Here is a 22,400-nt window from a genome sequence, read left to right as displayed (position 1 = left end):
CTTATCAATGTCTTTTTGGCAGCCACCCTTCCACTGAGACCACTTCTGATGAGACTTCATTGAACAGTATATGGATCAGATGCATCTCTCAGGTATTTGCTGGATTGTTTTCCTACTTCCTACTTTCAGATACAGTTCATCTGCTGTAGATAAGTTTGTTAGGCCTGACACTTCTTTTATTGTCCACTTGTCCAGTTTCCTCCATTTGTTAACAAGACGCTGCACACCATGTCGAGATATGCATCCGGAATCAGCTCTTTGAGAATCATCTTGTTGGTGCAAAAATACAATACAATACAAATGTCTGTCTGTTTATTTTTGGCATTTTTCATAGTTTCAACTAAAGAAAAAGCAACAAATTATGTATTTTTGTGACAGGCTGTTAGTAACAAAAGTGCCTAAAGATAGCAAAGAACCAATTTTAAATTCTAAGTTGTCTTTTTTGTGTGGGCACAACAGTGGTTCATCCCTTAAGTTAGGTGCCTTTTTTTTTTTTTTTGCTCAAATAATTCATAGGTCAGTGTTACATGGCTTAACAAAACATTCCTCTGAAAATGGTCAGGTACAAAGACTGGACTGAAAATGGGTGAAAAAGCAACCAATGTCCAAACAAAAACTTTGAAGGGTTAGGGTTGCTCAAGACAACTTAAAAAATATAAAAGTCTGGCTCCTTGAGAACAAACTACAAAGTCATGAGGGATGGCTCGAGACTTTTGACAGTACTGTATAACTAATCTTGTCAGGCAACGTATAGTTTAGGGTTTTTTTTCTTTTCAGGTGTCAAACTCCACAGTCCGTCTGGACCAGTTGGTCTACATGTCACACATTCAGTTCAGCCTCAGAGTACTGACATTTAATTTTAACCTGTTACAACTCATCTGACTTTTAAATTGGTGGAGTTGTAACTGTGTTTCAAGTAGCCATCAATTACATGTGTGAAAGGTTCACATTAATTAAAATCCACAATCCACTAACTTCTAGTTTCATATTGTGTCTATGGGACTGCTGAGGTTCACTGGCTATGCTCTGGCTCCCTCTAATGGCAGGATTTGGTTTGATATTTGGAGAAATACTGGCACACATTTAGAAATATAATAAGCGGAACTATTAAAATACAAATGTCATGGAACAGGAATTCAAATTTCAGATTACTTGCCCAAACCTGGGGCCTCTGAATCACATTTTAAACCCTTAATAACACATGCATGTGAAATAATTTCTTTAACGCAAGGTCAAGCAGAGATTTATTTCCATCAACAACTCTGGACATTATAAAAATAAATAGATGATTCACAGTCAGTGGATTGTAATACAAACTGTTATCAAAATTATGTATCAGCCAGAATGAAAAATTGAACACATGCATAATCACCATTCCATGAACTTATACATGTCCTGAATACTTAATAACAAAATCCATTTTTGTCAACAGAACTGGTTGGGAAAATATAAAATCACCATTCAAATCTGACAGCTATGCAAGGTGAATATGCTTCTTTCCATAATGGCTTGACCCAAACGGTGTTCAGTGACCTTCTTCCTGCTCCAATCCGTGCTTTTCAATGTAACGTCTGGAAAGAGGGAAAAATAAAAAGATTAAATAGAACTTTTATTTTGCTTTATAAGAGTTTAATGTAAAATCAACACAAGAATACAACTACAGATGTGACTGACTCACTATAACAACAATTGTGCTCTTGTCAGTGTCAGGACCACATTAATGCTACATTATTGTGACTTAGATAATAGGGTGGAATGAGGGCATCACAATAGTTTATCAATACAGAGACACCACATATCAATATTTTATTAAATACATCAAAATAATCTGGGAATGCTATGTATAAGAGGGCGCATCTCATGCACCGCCATCCTGAGGTAATGTTAGCCGAGCAAACTTACATTAATTCGGCTCAACTGAAAAACCATTTGACACTGGACACACTGAGCTTGACACATGAGTGAAAACCGGACACCAACCTCCTTCCATCTGCAAAATGGCTGCCTGGTGATTACATTTTTTCACATTACGCGACCGATTGTAACTGGTAATGACTAAATGGTTGCCCAGAGTTTGAGGGTGTTGCACGCTCACAAGGCAATTGCACAAGTTGCCTGATAGGAGGCAACCTTTCTGCAAACAGTTGCAGTCTGACTAAGACTGACTGCAATCACTCTCAGAGATTGCTCAAGGTTTGCAAATAATTGCTGTCTAATTTATAAATGCAGCCAGACTGCCAACATGTTGCCGTCAGTCTGATGAGTCTTTGTCAATGAGCGCAGCTCGAGGGGACTTGATTCAACTGGCTTCCAGCTGGTTGTATCCTGGTAATATTCCTGTAGAACAGGAATGCTGCTGAGTACAAATGTAATAGTTAAATGTGAATTTCTGTCTATGTATACAGCAACAGATTGGATCTTTCTGAAAAAAATTAAAGGTAACATTTATTATCATAGGCAAATTCTGACCAATCGCAGTAGTGCATTTTAAATTGACTAATACTATTTTAAAACAAATGTCATGCTTTAAAAGTTGCCCAGCAGAGAATGAAGAAACTTTCCTGCCACTGCTGGAGATGCCACATCTTGTGACATGGGCATGATGTTTGCCTCAGTCTGAGTCAGAGGTTTCGGTTACAATATATATGTTACTGCAATAATCAGCATATTCCATAATGTTAAAAATCACAATAATATTGTATCATGAGTGACGTATTGTGATAATATTGTGGGGTGATTCCCACCTCTATTAGATAAACATCAAAAGAAGGACTTCAGCTGTCCTGTGTCGCTGCTTACATCGTTACCAAAGCTTTTAGTGCTGTATCATAACATGACAAATGAAACTGAAGCTCAGTGAAAATTTCTTCTCTCAGTTTTTCCTGCATTCATTACCTTTAGTTAAAAACACACACTCATATATTTTAGGCCACTTGGGGGCAGCACAACAACCTTTAACAAAAGACTGACCTATTACCATATCACAAAGTTTGTACTGCTGCTGTGTTTGGAAACAGCTGCTTTTATGAACACATCCTGCAAACTCACAGCAAAGTTAGCACTCATTTGGAGTTCCCCTTCTGGCTTTATGAAACTACAAATAAAATTATGATAATGCTTCACTGTGTTTATCAGAGTCCTCCCGCCGCAGGTTCTGCCAGGTACCTTTTGTTGATAATTTGTTTCTCAAAATTGAGTTTAGAGTTGTGAACGTTAGCTTTCAGACCAAATTTGTGGAGTTTAAATTGTCAAGGCACTTGCTGTTTTACATACGGTAAGTCTTGTGCTTGGTGCAGCTTGAACACTGAGTAGAATCAGAACTGAACAACAGACTCAACCCAAAGCAAGAAAATCTCAATTCAAACAAATGTTACGCATGCAAAACTACTCAGTCCTGCCTAATGAGGCAGCTTTGGCTGTTTTCTCAGGTGTCTTAGTAACATGAACGTAGCAGTCAAGGGATATTATGAAAAATTCCAGAAACTCTGGCTTAAAGCAGTTAAGGTAACAGTTTCAAGAAAAATCTCACCTTCGTGCAAAATTATACAGCGCTTCTTTTCTTTCTTGGAGAGACAAATGTCTGTCGGCTGGTGATTTCCCAAATGTTTTCACAGCAGGCTATGAATTAAAAAAAAAAAAAGGAATATTAAATTAAAAATCAAATCAAAAACAAAAACAAACACAGACTCTTATTAATATTCAATACACACAGATAGGCCAAAACACTGACAGAAGTAAATAGGACTCATTATGGTATAATGATATAGCTGAAGGTGTGGCATGTAGAGTCTTAGAAAATAAGGACACAGCTGTTTCACAAGCTTGCATGTCTGACTGATTCTGACAGCATCTTAAAGACCAACTGCATATTGGGCAGCAGTGGCAATCGCGTTCTGGCTCATCAGTGTAAATAAAATCTAACGGATATCATCAATTAAATCAACTAAGACTTAATGTAAAAGGTGTGATTAAAAAAATGTTACGGGGCTTATGAAATCCAAAACGTTAAAGATCACCTTCTCATTCTCATCATTTACCATCTGCCTGACTCTGCCCGATCAGTGGGTTGTTGTGTTTGCAGCGTTCCAAACACAAATGCGATACCAATAGATCGCCAAATGGCTAATATCGGTCAATAATACTCGCCCATCGATAAATCGGATGAGCTCTACAACTTATAATTGTCTGGTAAAATTCTAGGAAGCAGGATTCATCAAACCTTTAAGGTGGGAGCAGGACCAGACGAATAGGAGCTGATCGTAGAAGGCCCAAAAGCTGACATCCCCGTTCCTTCTATTGGAGTTTCCTCCTTGTTCTCTAGCAGATTTGTAATGGTGGTGTCAACACAATTGGTTTTTGCTGTGCACAATAAATAAACAACTGTTAGTATGTGGCAAATTAAACTCTATTAAAGTTTTTTAAAGGATCTGTTACAAAGTGAAAGCATCACAGAGAAGACAACATGAAAATACTGCAGGATGACGTGGTGGCCAAATACAAGTGTACCTAAGTCCTTTGTGATGACATTCAGTGGAACATGAGGCAGCACATCCTTCACCTGCTGAGCCATCTTAGCAATCCTGTGGTCATCTGTGCCCAAACTCATAAAGCCAAGCCCAATGGAGCTAGGTGTTACACCTACATTAAAAAAAACAAACATAAAAAACCAACTCCAGTATGCTAAACCTTTCACATGCACAGGTCTGATGTTTAATTATGAGAATGACTTACTTGTAGTTGTCTGTGGCACAATGTGTCTTTTCCTTTTGATGTGCTCTGCTTTATCAGCTTTAGTGATCTTGGTGGAGACCAAGCCAAGTTCACCAGCTAGCAGCTGAAAGAAAGCACACAAGAAGAAAGTGGAGAATCAAACATCTTATAAGCATGTGCAACAGCAAGTTGTGCACTACAGAGAAATCTGTTTACATCCTTAGATTGCATCCCTTCATAACTTTTACACACATGTTTGTTTTAACAATTACAAATATAACTCATATGCATCCTCTGGTCTCACCTCCTGGACTTTGTTGGCAAACTCCTGTGTCGACTCGCCGTCTTGTCTGGACACTGTTGGGAGCCAACTGGGATGGAAATGAAAAGCAAAAAAGCAATGCTAAGAAGGAAATTTGAACATTTAGAGCAACAAAAATACTAAAAAAAAATAAATAAAAAATTTAATCAATAGGAAGTCTTTTCAAAAACTGAATTTGCAACTCAGACCATAAAAACTACTCGTGAAAGCAATTTCATCTTCAAATGCATGTTCATTAATCAGCATTACTGGCTAGAGCAGATGAGCCTGAGGGAGGCATGTGCCAGGAATTGATCAGTTTTTGAGTTTTTGGATTGAGTGAAGCTACTTTACATAACAATCGCCACAAAACCACTTTAGGGTAAAAGAAATATAAACTACATCATGAAAAATGTGCTTGCAGAAACTCCGCTTTAACGAGCAAAGGTTGATAGAAATAATGACACAAATTATTTAGTACCTTACATGATACACTGTACATGGAACAAAAAACGTCCATAAGAGCTCTGTCAGCCAGCTGGACTCTGGTGTGCTCTGTGTACAGACAGGAGGTAATCATGTTGTTAGATTACAGTTTAATACACAGTATATTAAATTACACTGATACTGACGTGCCGCCACATTATTTCTTAGTTTAAATGTGACGACCAAACTTTATCTTATCTTTGAATGCGAGTTTAAATCACATTACCAAAGAGATCAATGGTCTGGTCACCCGTAAGGCCACAGGTTGGATGGATTCAGTCAGTGAAAAAGGCCAGGAACTAAGAGGAAAAACAAATATACATATTTAGTATAACAGTTGTTAGGCTTTCTGCTGTGAGAAAATAATGGATAAGTAAGATTGTTCTATTGTTAAAGATTAGGGATTTGTGTGATTAGTCAACTGAACATTTAAGAGGTTAATGCCTTTGGTAGTTGACATCAGAAATATTGGTCAGTTAAATTAATTATGTTACATAGGCAGATGGCTGAGAGTCCTGCAAAACCAGTCTAGTTCTACAGTACTCTGATCTGGAAAATAAACACTTAAACACTCATCAGCCACTTTATTATTAGGTACACCTTGCTAGTACTGGGTTGGACCACCTTTAGCCTTCAGAACTGCCTTAATTCTTCATGGCATAGATTCAACAAGGTGCTGGAAACTTTTCTCAGATTTTGGTCCATATTAACATGAAAGCATCACACAGTTGCTGCAGATTCATGATGTGAATCTCCCGATCCACTACATCCCAAAGGTGCTCTCAAAAGGTGCTGTATTGGGCTGCTATCTGGTGACTGTGGAGGCCATTTAAGTACAGTTAAATTAAACTTTGTGACATGATCCTGCTGGAAGCAGCCATCAGAAGATGGGCACACTGTGGTCATAAAGGGATGGACATGGTCAGCAGCAATTCTCAGGTAAGTGGTGGCATTTAAACCATGTTCAGTTAGTATTAAGAGGTCTAAAGTGTGCCAAGAAAATATCCCCCACACCATTGCATCACTACTACCAGCAGCCTGAACCAGGACCAGGCCGTGTTTTTCTAGTTGTCCAACTTTGGTGAGCCCGGGCAACCTGCAGCCTCAGTTTCCTGTTCTAAGTTGACAGGAATAATATACAGTGTGGTCTTTTGCTGCTATAGCAAAGATTTATCTCTGAACACACCAATGTACCAACCAAAAATGTATGAACCAATACTGCTCAAAAGTCAAGGTATGAACCAACAGCAGACTGTGTGTGCCACAAATTTCATATATCAGCATAGATATCCAGCATGATTTTTTTCCCATTGAGATCTGATCTAGTTTCCTAGTGTTTCTTTCTTTTTTTTTTTTTTTTTTGAGAAGCATATTATTTTATGTCATGGACAGAACAAAGAGTAATATGAAGCAAATAAGTGATTTTGACATGACACAAAGGAGGTACAACCTAAAAGAGTCACTGTTAGCGTCCAGTGAAAGAACTGAGTTTCAGACTTTGCAAAGAAAAGCATAACAATAAAAACCACAGTCTCATAAAGTGCACCATTTCTGGTTTTCATGTGCATCTCCACTGAGGATACAGTACACTTGGTTCAGACTTACTCAAATTAACGATAGAAATGAATCAATTTAGCAGCTGTTTTCACTTCCTTGCACTAATTTCCCTTCAACTCTAGAGGGAAATTAGTAGGGAGACTCAACCACCAAAGTAATTCATCTCTATCTCAAAGTGCCATGAAAGAGGCATGATAATTTGTCACTTGCTGCATTAAATCACTGGGTATGGATATGAGGCCAAAACTGTCTCAGTGTGCTGATGAATCTCAAACAGTTGCTGTGTTGTTGCATAGCTATAATTTGTCTTTTTATTACTGTTCGGTACATATGAACAAATGTCACCTGAATTTGAGTAGACCGGCACGGCCATTCGTGGTGTCCTCTTCAGGAAACAGGAGCAAAGGTGTGGTGCCCTCAGTGGAGCAGTAACTCTGCAGAGACTCTCCTATTGCTCCAGAAGCTGAATGGATTTCCATGAAGCCTCTGGCCCAGCACACAAAGCCTGTGGAGCCATCTAACTGGGGCTGATAAGCAAAAAGAGACAGGCCAAACTCACCAAACATAGCATTTACTATACTTAAAATACACAAAAGGTACACAGAAACATTTTTCACTGACAGACCTTAAAATAGTCTCAAGACAGACCTGCTACGATTATAACATGGTTTCATGCACTGGCGCACTCTCGTCTGCAAGCACTGACATTTTCATACAGAACACAATGTACTTTCATTCTTGCATTTTAAGTACAGGAACATTCACAGGGAAACTCACATGGTGATTTTAATAAAAGAGACTAAGTCTTCCAGTAATTCACAAAATAGCACGCAAGGACAACTAAAGAAATAAAGTCATGCCACAGGATGCATCTACACTCAGCACTGTACAGCTTTCATTTCAGAATACACAGTACAGGTTATTTTTGTGGTACAAGTTTTCTGATTTATAATATTTAAATGTGTAGATGAGGCACATTATATATATATATATATATATATATATATATATATATATATATATATATATATATATATATATATATATATATATATATATATATATATATATATATACACACACACATATCTATATTGTGCTGATTTGCCAGGACAGATACTAAAAAATACTGAATAAAGCCAGTCTTGCTTCTTTTTCCACAGGACTCTATTCAGTTCTGTGAAAAAATAAGTACACAATATGATTCAGCAGCTTGTGGAACCACCTTTAGGTCTTGAGGTCTAGACTTGTGCCACTGCAACACCTTGAGCTTTCTTTTTCCACCCATTCTGTCATAGATTTGTTGCTGTGTTGGGATCATTGTCCCGTTACATGACCCAATGCTGGCCAAGCTGTGGAACATATGGTCTCACATTTGACTCCAGAATACTTTGGTATACAGAGGAGTTCATGTTTGATTCAAGGTGCCCCAGGTCCCGTGGCTGCAAAACAAACTGAAATTGTCACCCCTCCACCACCGTGCTTCACAGTTAGTATGAGCCAAACTTCTCCACTGTGTATTATGGCCAAACTTCTCCACTTTGGCTTATCCCAAAGGACACTGTTCCAGAAGTCTTGCGGTTTGTTCACCTTTGCAAACCTAAGCTGCGCTGCCATATTCTTTTTAAAAAGAAGATGTGTTCTCCTGGTAACCCTTCCCTTTTTCTAACTATACTGTCCTGAACTTTAACATGCTAACTGAAGCCTGCAGAGCATGAGATGTAGCTCTTGGGTTTTTTGCAGTTTCTCTGAGTGTTGCACAGTCTGACCTTGGGGTGAATTTGCGGGGACGCCCATTCCTCAGAAGACTGTAACATTATGTTCATACACCTAAAATGCGCCAGACCAGCAAACTGCCAAAACGTCTGCTTTTATAGAGGTGTTCACACTTGATCAATTAATTTAGTGTATTTGATTATCAGAACCTGGCTGCTACCTACCACCTTAAACCCTATGAAAGCAGTAAGGATGTACTTAGTTTTCCACAGGACTGCACAGACGTCTATGAAAACTTCATTTTTCACTGGACTGTATTTATTGTAAATTTTTATGTATACTTATAGGGACACTAGTACTTATGTGTAAAAATATTAAAGAACAAATATCAACATACAGAACACAAATGTAATCTCAAAAATCCATTAAAGAATGTGTATTATCTACATCCTCTTCTCACTGCATGAAAGAAGGCATATTATGGAAGCAAAATAGCCCAAAATGTCAAAACTATGCAAGACTATTGCATGAAAAGCATCTCATCTCAACTTTAGTTTTTACAGCTTTAAATTTTTGCAAGCTATGTGATTACAGTGAATGCCTGAATGTGTAAAACATGCTGTATGACGTGGTTCAGTCAGGAAAAACATGCAAGCCGAGCACTCACTGTATTGCAGGGGGTCAGGAGGTTGATTATGTTGTGGTCGAACTCTGTCACATGATTGCATATGTACAGCTTGGTGTTTTTGTCTCTGGAGCGAGGATTTTTTTGTCTCACGTGCATCCCCAGGACTGAGCACATAACCCTCACCACAAATCTAGAATTTAAAAAAAAGATACAAACATCTTATAACTGACTACAGGACAGTCCCTAGTGCCCCAAAGCACAACACTGTATGTACAGTGTATTGTAACATGTAATAAATCCGTCTCAGTATCAATTTGCAGGTATAAATGTGTTTTTTGTTGTCGATTTGTTAAACTGCTCTTTCATCCTCCAAAGCATTTACATGCATTGGCTCTTCAATCATCCTGTCATCACCATTATTCAAACAAGAAAATTACAGTGTGCAAAGTATAATTACATTCTTCTGAACAGCCATTTGCCTTAGTGCCATTTAATGTGGTCTGGGTCATTTAAACTGTGACAAGCAACAAGTATTCTGATGGGATAGATGGCGTGTGTGTTAGCATTAACCGCTACTGTTACCCTTTGTACTACTAGCTCACCTCAGTTATTAGTGTTACACGCATTATTACTGACATACATGACAACTTAGCTACAATTTTGGTTACCACTGATAATAAAATATGTTACTAGAAACCTGTTCAGTACTTGCCTTCTTACAAAACTCTCTGGAAGTGCACAGCTGACCAGGAACACGTGAACACCGATAAAAATGCGTATGAACATTAAACAGATGCCAACTGGAAAGTAAATCAGCAACAACAGAAGAACAACAGCATCTTTGGGAAACCTGCACCAAAAAACAGAGCACAGTCAAAAACAACATTTGGAACAGAAAATACAAAACAAGAAAAAAAAATCTAAATGTTAATTTATAGTAGAGAGAATTTAAGTGAAATCTAAGGGATCTGTATCAAGACCAACATATCTTTAACAGATTTTTCAACTCCAAAATACAGACCTCAGCACCAGCCTCAACAATACACTACTGCAATTTGAAGTCACAGCAACTTTCAGCAGTGACATGACCTGCTGACTTTTTAGACCTTGACAAATTTGTTGAACCACAACATAAACTCACATCAGTGTTTACTGATTTCATTCTTTAGTTTTGGCGCCATGCTACCCAATGATACAGTACAATGCAAAAGCCTTGAGCTACCCCTCATGCCTTTATGTTTTGTGGTTAATAGTTGTAGTGATTTATGGGAATACCGTATATAAACCAAAAACAGAGTTTGCACAATTCTAACAAGCTTGACCATCTTTATTCTTCAACACAGCCTGAACTCTCTGAGGCAGCTGTCTCGTCATTTCTTTAAGTAGTCTTCAGGAAGAGTTCTCCAGGCTTCTTGAAGGACATTCAGAGCTCTTCTTTGGATGTTGACTGCCTTTTGTTCTGTTCTGTAAACATGATCCCACACTGTAATGTTGAGGTCCGGGCTCTGGGGATACCAATCCACGACTGATAATGTTTATTGTGTTTTTCTTTCCAGGTATGCTTTTACTGCACTGGCAGTGTGTTTGGGATCATTGTTGTACTGATGACACACTTTCCAGATGTTATTGCATGGTGGATCAAAATCTGACGGTTTTCTACATTCATAATTCAATCAATTTTGACATCTCCAACACCACTGGCTGAAATGTAGCCCAAACCATGATGGAGCTTCCACTGTGTTTTACAGATGGCTGTAGACACTCACTGTTTTGAGTGTCACCCACTGACTTCCTCTGTACATACTGATGATGATTAGAACCAAAATTTTCAAATTTGGATTCATCACTCCATCAGACCCATTGCCACTGATTTTCAGTGCAGTTCTTGTGTAATTTGACATACCTCAGGCTTTTCTCCTGGTTTTCCTTCCTTAAGAGTGACTTCTTTACATCCACCCTTCCACTGAGACCATTTCTGATGAGACTTCAGTGAACAGTAGATGATCAACTGGAAGGGCTAAATGCATCTCTCAGGTCCTGGTTCAGGTCTTTGCTAGATTTTTTTTCTGGTTTCTTAAGGACATGACTTTCAGATGTTGTTCATCTGCTGTAGATTGTTTTTTTTTTTTTGTTTTTTTAGGCCTGCCAGTTCTTATTTTATCATCCACTTGTCCAATTTCCTAAAATCTTTTAAGGACACCCTGCACACCATGCCAATATATGCCACATTTGTAGCTAATAGCTCTTTGGGAATCACTTTGTTGGTGCAAAAATACTATTTTATGGCTGTCAAATTGTTATCTTTGATATTTTTGGCATTGGATTCAACTAAAGAAAAGGGAACAAATAATGTGTTTTGGGGACTGGCTGCTGGTAACAAAGTGCCTAAAGATACAATTTAAAGCTGGTTCGTTGCTAAGTTGTCAGTTTATGTAGACACAACACTAACTCATCCATTGAGTTAGGCTTGTTTTTATGCTTGAATGATTAACAGGTCAGTGTTCAGCAGTTTAACAAAAAAAAAAAAAACGTTCCTCCAAAAATAGTCAGGTACAAGGACTGGACTGAAAATTAGTCCAAAGAAGGACTTTGAAAGACCTCCTGAAAGCCTGGAGAACTGTTGTTCAAGACCATTTGAAAAAAGTAAAACAAAACAAAAGAAACAATCAAGTCTGGCTCCTTGGAAGCAAAATATGAAGACATGAAGCGTGGCTCAAGGCTTCTGCACAGTACTGTACACAATATATTAAAGCACTGCTGTTGTGTAAGCGTTATTAGAGATATTGCACGTGTCACTACTAGATTCACTTCCCAGTTAAGCGCTAGAGAACATTTCGAAAGCTCATTGTTAGAGCTGTACTGCTGTACCTACAGGCCTCAGGTCCGCCCTTTATTCATGCGAAAATTACTTTAGTCTTTGAGTACACGACGGCGTAACTTTTTGCTTTCAGCTATTTTCTCCAATTTACACCGTTCAAATATAATCTCTGACTTTTCTGTCTGGATCATATAAGTTGGGACTCTAAAAAAAAACTTCACTCTCAGCTACCACAACGCAAACTGAATACATGAAACCAACAGACATCTACGGCTGGCTAGTTTTCGTATTTTACGTTGCAACTGATCGGCGTGCATAATAAAATTGGCACTGGATGAGGAGGGCAAATGCTATCTATGACTTGTTTACCTGAACGCCGCCAGTATCTGCTAGCTAGCCGCATCTTTTCCCGGATTATTTAACACATCTACCACACTGGTTAGCTACCTAAAGATAAACATCGCCAACAATGATGGGTGTACTTGGTGAATTTCTTTAACTCTTACTTAATTAGCGCCAACTGAAGGTTAACTGAGAGGCTTATATTACCTAGCAGTTAGCTGACTTACCGACGAAAGTCAAACATGTCTTCAATCCCCCGAGTCTCCATGTCTGCCAGTCAGACCTTCAGAGGCTAATGCTAAAAATACAACCTGATCCCTAAATATAAATTAGTCATAACTTTCACGACAGCAACTCTGTCATGCGGTGGGTAAACTGGCAGCTGACTTATCTTACGGAGGTAGTTAGATTATAGTATATCGTTTTCAGACCGGTTAAATGAGCGAGTTTAAAACGTTAGCTAGGTGATAATACACAGAAGCTTCCCTCCGTAGCTCCAGCACAGCTAACATTTGTACGCGTCAGCGGCAAAGAAACCACTTCCGCTCCGCGGCCAGGATCCACCAGAATAAAAGCGCCATCTCTACAAAAGTAAATTAATAAAAATAATAATCGTTGCTAAATTCCGCAGAAATGCATAAGTTGTGTGTCTTTGTACGCAACCCAACATAGGCCTTATTTTCGTGCTTTCATATAATCTGTAACTGTGCAATACCAGGTGTAGACGGTTTATCTTTATCGCAGCGTCAGGCGTCGTCCTTTCAAAAATAAAAGCCCCTAGAAAAAAATTGAAGAAGCGCTTTGAGTCCCTTAAACGAAACGAGGGAGAAATTTAGTATTTTGCCTCCTTCTAGTGGCTAAATGTGATACATTTCAATTTGCAGGAAACATAAAGTAGCTGTTACCGTTTTATTTTTGCAATAACACGCTTCTCAAAACTTCCATGTAGCATTTGAAAATCGTGTACTGAAAATCTGCACTGCTTTTGTTTGTTTTTTCTTTGTTTGGGGAGAGCTCCCATGAGAGCTCACAGGAAAAATAATGCATACTGTACAAAGTCTTAAGCCACTTTTCTTCATATTTTTCTAGGAAAATGGGAAATAGGTGCAGCAATTTACTGAAACATGTGCAAACATAGTGTATATAATACATGGAAATAGAGTATATAAGACAACAACAGAGTTTGTACAATTCTAATCAGCTCGAAAGTCAATATTTGGTGTGACCACCGTTATTCTTCATCACAGCCTGAACTCTCTCAGGCAGCTTTCTTGTCATTTCTTTAAGTAGTCTTCAGGAATAGTTCTCCAGGCTTCTTGAAGAACATTCAAAACTCTTCTTTGGATGTTTGTTCTGTTCTCTGTCAAGATGGCCCCACACCACTTCAGCAATGTTGAGGTCCCAACTCTGGGGAGGCCAATCCATGACTGATGGTGTTTATTGTGTTTTTCTGCTCAGGTATGCTTTTACTACTAGTGTGTTTGGGAACATTGTCATGCTGAAAAATAAAGCAGTTGTCAATCAAACTTTTTCCAGATGGCATTGCATGGTGGAACAAACTCTGATGGTACTTTTCTCCATTCATAATTTCATCAATTTTGACAAGCTCGCTAACACCACTGGCTGAAATACAGCTCCAAACCATGACAGAGCTTCCAGTCTGTTGTATTTCTCTGTACATACTGACAACAAGCTGAGCCAAAAATGTTAACTTTGGATTCATCACTCCATCAAACCTGTTGCCACTGATTTTCAGTCCAGTTCTTGTGTAACTTGGCACACTGCAGAGGTCAGTGTTATATGGCTTAATAAACAGAAACACATTCCTCTGAAAGTGGTCAGGTACAATGACTGGACTGAAAGTGAGTGGAAAAAATAGCCACTGTCCAAAGGAAAACTTTGAAAGCCTGCTCAAGATGACCACCAGAGCCTTTCAACGACAGCTGCATGAATAATGAAGTGCTCATTATCATGAACCCACCCTCCCTTTAAAGCTCAGTCTCCGCCCACAGCCTCCCATATTTGTTTGGCAACAGCCGCTTGTATAACCGCAGCTTAACTAAATATCGATTTTTCTGCTAGGAAAACAAACATATCTCTTATTTAAGTGAGCGCAGACTGGATACCGGTCCTCTCTCTTCGTGACAACACACGGGGTCAACATGGTGGTCGGTTTCCAGTGTTACCCGCTAATCCTGTGCTTCTCCCTGGCCGTCGTGCTGGGCTCAGTGCTCGGGCTCGGTGAGGACCTCGACCGGCCTCTCATCGGGCCTCCCGGCTCTCCTATCCGGCTGCACGAGTCCGACCCGGGCCTTAAGAAAGCCCTGGTTTTCGCAGAGGAGCGATACAACCGGGGGTCCAACGCCATGCACCTCCGCAGAGTCAGCCGGGTCATCTCTGCCACCAAACAGGTATAATTATTATTGTTGGCTTTAGTTTTTACATTATTTTTTATTTATTCAACATATTCTGGCCTTATGTTGTCAAATTATACCAGAACGGTTAGAGAATGTATTATTTAACTATTTACGTCATTGTAATAAATTGTATGTGCTCAGATTCTTTGTAAACAACAGGGCTGCTGGGGGTGGTCATGCTAGCAGGAGTTAGCTAAACACAGACCGGAAAGAAGCCGACCTGCCTTTAAAACAGCAGCATAAACGTTACACTGCTGAGCACGTGATTATGCTCAAACAAAATATAGTAGTACTGTATTATTTACGATTTTCACGGATTGAAAAATTCATAGAATACTTTATTTATTCTAATTTTTACCTATTTTTGTCAATCCTTCAAAATAAAATTACATGCGTGTTTTACTGCGGCCGGAAGTCCTGTCATTGACTTTAAACTGGCATCCCTGCAATATGGAGCATAACGAGCATCCGTCATTTACAACACTAACACAGTATATTTCATGACATGTCTGAATAAAAAGCGTTATTTAGGACAGGATTTTGTGTTTCTAAATGAAAGGTTGAATGTGTGTGTCTATCTGTGTTGCAGCTGGTCAAAGGAATCCGTTACACAATAACAGTGGAGCTGAGTAACACTCAGTGTAAGAAGGCTGCCATGCTCAGGACATGTGACTTCTATCCCGAGTCAAAGCAGCTCAAGGTAAGGTGTGTGTGTGTGTGTGTGTGTGTGTGTGTGTGTGTGTGTGTGTGTGTGTGTGTGTGTGTGTGTGTGTGTGTGTGTGAGAGAGAGAGAGAGAGAGCGAGAAAGAGAGAGAGAGATAAAGCTAATACAATAGAGAGAGTGCATGGTTTTATATTGGAAAAAAAAAAGCATTGTGCTTGTGTGTGCATCCAGCTGTGTGTATTGATTTCTTATTGCAGCAAAGTATTTTGTTTGTTCAGCAGAGATTTTACCAGTCCTCTGAGCTCGTGACTCAAATTTGACTTGGAGTGATCCCAAACACCCTTATGCTGCATGAACACGTGTGCATTTACAGTACTGACTTTTTCTGTTTCTTTGTTCCAGTTTTCTTTCCAACTGAGAAAAATATCTGAGCTGTATATAAATCTCTAAGTGGAGCTTTTTACAAGAGACTCAGATGGCATTAATACCTGTTATCTTTTTTTTCTCTGTTTAAAAATATTTTTTGTGTTTCAGACAGAGGTGTGTGTCTTCGAAGTGTGGGACATCCCTTGGCAGGGCACATCAACCTTGCTCAAGCAGAAGTGTCAGCCTAAAGGTCAGTCAGCAGCCAAACAGACAATACGACAACATTTAAGATTCACAGCCCTCTGTTATGACTCTCCTGTGGTAGAAATCTGTAGCTGAAGACTATAACTGTGGCACACTTGCTGTGAAGAGCACCTTTTTTTTTTGCATATTTGTCACACTGACATGTTTCAGATCATCAAACAAATTTTAATATTAGACAAAGATGCAATTTTTAAATCATGATTTCATTTATTAGGGGAAAAAACCATCCAGCCCCTGGCCATGTGTGACAAAGTAATTGCCTCCTTGTTAAATCAAGAATTAATTTGTATAATTCAATTCAGTTTTATTTAGATAGCACCAAATCACAACAAGGCACTTTATAACCACATGTTTTGGAAAGCTGAGTTCAGTTTCACTAGCCACACCCAGACCTGCTGGATCAAGAAATCAGTTAAATAGAACCTGTCTGACAAAGTGAAGCAGGCTAAAAGATCTCAAAAAGTGTGAGTGGGGGGGGGCTTAATAAAGAACAAAGTTGATATTTATTTAAGGCTCTTCTTTGTGCTTTTTTGTCTTTTTAATTCTTTTTCATTTTTTGTATTTATTCTTTTTTTCTGTCTCAGTATCAGCTCAAAAAGTCATCTGTGAAGTACTTTGAACTGCAGCAACTTGCGTGACACTCTGACACTTACCATGTTTTCCCATGTGTGCCGCATTTTTCTTATCAGTCGAATCTGAAGTAGAAGAGACCAACAAGGTAGAGGATCCATCCACCAGCCAGCCTCTGGAGGTAAAAGTAATGTCAGGTTCAGCGCAACTGCAGGACTGCCTTGTTATCATCCTCTCTGTTTTTTTAAGCTGCTCTAATCAATTTGGATTTGAGACTGAGGAGAGGCTTTCTGTTGATTCTGTGTGTTTGTGTTAGGAGTCTGTGGAGCTGCTGGGCCAGTTTAAAGAGTTCATGGTTAAATATAATAAGGTCTACAGCAGTCAGGAGGGTGAGTGATTGAATCTCATTCATATCATGTATATACCGAACAACCAACATTCCTGTCTGAACACGCTGAACACTTTATGTAATCACAGCCTATTTATTCAAGCCTGAATGCAGGTGTGTAAACTGAGAAGAAAAATATTAGCTCATTTTGAATTTGAAGGCAAGCAACACATCTCAGAAAAGTTGGGACAGAGTCGTGTTTGCGACCGTGTACCATCCCCTCTTCTTTACCAACAGTCTATAAACAGCTGGGAACTGAAGAGACGTTTGGGAGAGGAATGTTGTCCCATTGTCTGATAGAGGATTCTAGCTGCTCCGTGTCTCCTTTGTTGTATTTTTTGTTTCACGATGCACTAAATGTGACCGGTCTGGACTGCAGCCAGGCCAGTTCAGCACCTGGCTCTTCTACTACAAAGCCATGTTGTTGTAATAGATGCAATATGCAGTTTATCATTTCTGAAATATAAAAGCTTTCCCTGAAAAATACATCTTCTGGGTGGGAACATATATTGCTCTAAAACCTGTATATACCTGTATTTACCTTTCAGCACTTTACCAGATGTACAAGCTGCCAATTCCAGAGGCACTAACCTGCCCTCATGCCATCAGAGATGCAGGCTTTTGAACTGAGTGCTGATAATAAGCTGAATGCTCTCCTTCCTCTTTAGTTCTTGATGACACAGTGTCCATGTTTTCCAAAAATAATTTCAAATTTCCATTTGTCTGACCACAGAACAGTTTTCCACTTTGCCTCAGTCCATTTTAAATGAGCTTTGGCCCAGAGAGGACAGCGGTGTTTACATTTGGCTTCTTCTTTGCGTGATGGAGCTTTAACCTGTGTTTGTGGACGGCACGGTGAACTGTGTTCACAGACACCGATTTCTGAAAGTGTTCCTGAGCCCGTGCAGTGATTTCCATGAAAGAATCATGGCTGTTTTTAATGCAGTGCTGCCCGAGGGACCAAAGATCACAGGCATCCAGTATTGATTTTTTCACCTTTGCCTCTTGTGCACAGAAATTTCTCCAGCTTCTTTGAATCTTTGGATGATGTTTTGTACTGCAGATGATAAGATATTCAAAGTCTTTGCGATTTTACACTGAGGAACATTGTTCTGAAATTTTTGCACATTTTGTAGACACGCTGTTTTGCAGTTTGGCGAACCTCTGCCCATCTTTATTTCTGAGACACTCTGACCTTAGTTAACTGTTTGTTTTTAGGTCCACTTACTTGTCCCGTCCCAACTTTTTTGAGACATGTTGCTGCCATCAAATTCAAAAGGAGCTGATATTTTTAATGAATTAGTGAAATGTGTCAGTTTAAACATTTGATATGTTTAAAATCTGGGTTTGTGAGATTTGCAAATCATTCATTTACATCCTACACAGTGTCTCAACTTTTTTGTAGCTGGGATTGTAAATATGGAATTCCAAATAAAAATCACCCAAGAAGCAAAATTAAATGTTGCTCTCATTTGTTGTAATTTTGAAGTGCGAGGGAGCAAAACAGGATTTATGAATGTTTTAATGTGTGTTTTTGACCCTTGACCTTGCAGAAGCAGACCGTCGTTTGCGTATCTTCCACGAGAACCTGAAGACTGCTGAGAAGCTTCAGTCTTTGGATCAAGGTTCAGCTGAGTACGGAGTCACCAAGTTCAGCGACCTCACCGGTGCGTAACTGCTCTCCAATGAGAAAATGCCTCTTCTGCTTTCCACATGTTGCTTCAGCATTGCTTAAAAAAAAAATCTCCTTCTCCTTTTCTCCAGAGGAGGAGTTTCGCTCTACATACTTAAACCCACTGCTGAGTCAGTGGACTCTCCACCGACCAATGAAACCAGCTACTCCCGCTAAAGGCCCTGCCCCTGACAGCTGGGATTGGCGGGATCACGGAGCTGTCAGTGTGGTTAAGAACCAGGTGCAAACAAACAGTTCATGATGGGGCAATCACCCTAAAGAGCTTTTTAGTAACCATTCAATAATACACTCTCCCTACTTTAACCTGATCAGGGTGTGTTTTCTTGCAGGGGATGTGCGGATCTTGCTGGGCGTTTTCTGTCATAGGAAACATTGAAGGCCAGTGGTTCCTGAAAAATGGAACGTTACTGTCACTTTCCGAACAAGGTGGCACCCGTCACACACCAAAACAAACACAGATGATACAGTTAATCAGTAGCTTCCTTCAAAAAGTCTCGAAATATCTGAATTATTGATTTGTCCTTCACAGAACTGGTTGACTGTGATGGGCTGGACCAGGCATGCAGAGGCGGGCTTCCATCAAATGCTTACGAAGCTATCGAGAAGCTGGGTAGGAATGTCAAACATTTGTCCACGCCAATATCTTCCAGCTACTTTTGACAATAAGCAAAAGAGAGAGGATTACAAAGGCGTACATACGTCTGAGATTTATGCTGAACAGATTTTTGCTTAAAGATGCCAAGTGCAGGCTTTCGATCTTTCATGTTTGCCCCTCGTGTGGTTAAGGTGGTCTGGAGACTGAGAGTGACTACTCCTACACCGGGCACAAGCAGAGGTGTGACTTCACCGCGAGGAAGGTGGCCGCCTACATCAACAGCTCTGTGGAGCTGTCCAAAGATGAGAAGGGTGAGTGGGCCGAGCAAACAGAAAACAAGCCTGTCAACAGGAAGGAGCTTTTTTTTTTTTTTAAATCTGAAAGTGGCACGACACAAATTAGAGTTCATGAACAGGCAACAGTAGTCCAACTACACGGATATATCATTGATTTTACACTCATTCTAACTAGAAATTCCAGCAGAGGGGTGTGGCAGTGTGAAACAAAGAGTTGTTAAATGGACTAATTTATAAAAAATTTTCCCTTCTTAGAAGTCGCAGCTTGGCTGGCTGAGAATGGGCCAATCTCTGTTGCTCTGAATGCTTTTGCAATGCAGGTAAATCACTCTTCAAAGCTCACTTTTATTCAGTTATTCAGTCTTTCTTAAATTTGAAATGTGGTTTGTTTATGTGTGCATTCCTTATATTCTTAGTGGTCTTACTGTTATATTCTGTGCTATAAATTTTTAGAATTTAATACAACTGGCATTTAGTTTCGCTATTTACTCTGTTGTTAAGCATGTTGTAACAAGTTAGAAAAGTGCTGTAAAAATAACAGCAACTAGGAGCAGGACATAAATATCAGTATGGCAATATGTCCCATTGCCTCCTTATGTGATATTGGTTTATACGTTAGTGACTTATGAAAACATTCATTCACCACCAGTTTGGCTTAACAGTCGCTACATCATGAATCTTGGTGGTGGTGCTCAACAAACCACAAAGTTATATTGTAGACAGTTTTCTTGCATGGGTGGATATTCCCTGCACTCACCTCCATACCTCTGTGTGAACTAGACATAAAAGATAATAGAGATGATAATGTCAAGATGCATATGATTTTTAAATGACTGAATCTCATTCCATTTCCTCTAGTTCTACAGGAAGGGTGTATCTCACCCTTTGAAGATTTTCTGCAACCCCTGGATGATCGACCACGCTGTGCTGTTAGTGGGATACGGAGAACGTAATTATTATTATTATTATTTATTTTTATTTTTTTCAGCCTTAAATATTTGTCCAGTTTCTTACTTCTGAACATGAAAAAGCAGACGCATCTCTTTGCCCTGTTTATCAACACAAAAGCATTTCCCTGTGTTCTCAGGTAAAGGTATCCCATTCTGGGCCATCAAAAACAGCTGGGGGGAGGATTACGGAGAGCAGGTGAGACATTTATTGTTCTGAAAATGTGTCATATGTGAACCCCCAGTACAAGACTGAGAATTACCAGCATCATTCTGCTGAGTATTGTTTCCTATCATAGTGGATTAAACCACATAGTTGATGACACTAGAGAAGAAATGAGTTCACATTTTGTTTCTGTTCATATACACAGTTTTGAAAGTGTGAGTGTTACTCTGTTTCTCTTTCACACAGGGTTACTACTACCTGTACAGGGGGTCCAATGCATGTGGGATCAACAGGATGTGCTCATCTGCTGTAGTCAACTAAACTCAACACCTCCTACAGATGTTCACACATCATCATACTACATGTACATGTCTGCTGCCAGCTGACCCCCACCCCCTCATCAGCTATCCAAAAGTGCACAAAAGCTCAAAGTCACACGCACACACATGAAGTCCTGCTGATGTTTCATTTCCGTTAGACCAAACCAGTGTTTTACCAGCTCTAATAAAACCAGCTTTGATGTGATACTGAAACTTCCTCATAATTTCATCAAATTAGATTAGATTTACTTATTTCATTCCATTGCTCCTGCAACCAGCTAATAATGATTGATGTGTTTTAGGTAACAGCTTGTAAGTTCTCTTTCCTCGCAGCAATGGAGCCCATGGTCAGAGTGGTGAGCTCATGTATGTACTTGAAGGAGTTTTTTAGGCTCTGATTTTAGAGTGGTTTACTGCACATGTTCAGTTTTGTGCAATGTAATTGCAATAATAGCTGTAAAACTGTGAAACAGGAATGACAAAAGCTGAATAAAAAAACTGTGGAATCCAGTTGTTATTTCATTATCCATCCATTATTTTCCACTTATCCAATTCAGGGTCACTGGGGGCTGGACCCTGTCCCAGCTGCCATAGGATGAGAGGCAGGGTACACCCTGCACAGGTGGCTAGGCTGTCACAGGGCTAACACAGAGAGATGGCCAAATTAGAGTGACTAATTAACCTAACCCCACTAACTGAATGTCTTTGGACTGTGAGAGGAAGCCACAGTATCCGGAGAAAACCCACGCAGACACAGAGAGAACATGTAACACATAGAAAGGCCAGATGGTGGATTCGAACCCAGGACTGTGCTGTGAGGCAAGTGCTAACCACCTTGCTGCCCTATTTTATCATAATAAACTTTTTTATGCACTGAAACTATAAACTGGTTGACAGTACAATTAAACCGTTTCTTTTTGCAAGGATAGACATGTACTGCATATATAATAACCTTAGTCATAAGGCAAAATTAACTACAAATAACTACAAAGTCAAAAATTATCTATATAAAAGTAAAGGGCGAAAACATTTGAACCTGTTTATATTTTAAACAGTATATTGGGAAGAAGGGCAATTAGAAAGACAATGTAGGGCATTAGTTTTCCAAATGAGCAGGTTTCAGGATCACCGTTAGTGATCTTGAATGTTGCTTTAA

The 22,400-nt window shown here is 39.4% G+C and overlaps 2 protein-coding genes across 2 annotated transcripts; one reads left to right on the top strand and one right to left on the bottom strand.

Moving 5' to 3' along the window:
- Window positions 1-1,241: 1,241 nt before the first annotated feature.
- On the bottom strand, window positions 1,242-13,073 carry aup1 (AUP1 lipid droplet regulating VLDL assembly factor). The gene is made up of 12 exons (XM_030740232.1): window positions 12,786-13,073; window positions 10,111-10,248; window positions 9,438-9,588; window positions 7,400-7,581; window positions 5,724-5,796; window positions 5,493-5,566; window positions 5,015-5,081; window positions 4,732-4,834; window positions 4,507-4,638; window positions 4,220-4,359; window positions 3,530-3,618; window positions 1,242-1,571 (listed from the first exon to the last, which is right to left on the bottom strand). The coding sequence occupies exons 1-12, from the start codon at window positions 12,824-12,826 to the stop codon at window positions 1,526-1,528; spliced, it is 1,236 nt and encodes a 411-aa protein (XP_030596092.1). The 5' UTR covers window positions 12,827-13,073; the 3' UTR covers window positions 1,242-1,525.
- A 1,496-nt stretch (window positions 13,074-14,569) lies between these two features.
- Window positions 14,570-21,754, top strand: ctsf (cathepsin F). The gene is made up of 14 exons (XM_030738850.1): window positions 14,570-14,969; window positions 15,565-15,675; window positions 16,174-16,255; window positions 16,959-17,020; window positions 17,156-17,228; window positions 18,781-18,894; window positions 18,992-19,140; window positions 19,250-19,346; window positions 19,450-19,530; window positions 19,707-19,826; window positions 20,067-20,131; window positions 20,670-20,760; window positions 20,899-20,957; window positions 21,171-21,754. The coding sequence occupies exons 1-14, from the start codon at window positions 14,721-14,723 to the stop codon at window positions 21,243-21,245; spliced, it is 1,428 nt and encodes a 475-aa protein (XP_030594710.1). The 5' UTR covers window positions 14,570-14,720; the 3' UTR covers window positions 21,246-21,754.
- The last annotated feature ends 646 nt before the right edge of the window (window positions 21,755-22,400 follow it).

This window comes from Archocentrus centrarchus, chromosome 10, assembly GCF_007364275.1.
Source record: "Archocentrus centrarchus isolate MPI-CPG fArcCen1 chromosome 10, fArcCen1, whole genome shotgun sequence".
Taxonomy (NCBI): domain Eukaryota; kingdom Metazoa; phylum Chordata; class Actinopteri; order Cichliformes; family Cichlidae; genus Archocentrus; species Archocentrus centrarchus.
Note: the sequence above shows the minus strand (reverse complement) of the source record. Positions and strands in the feature narration are given on the sequence as shown.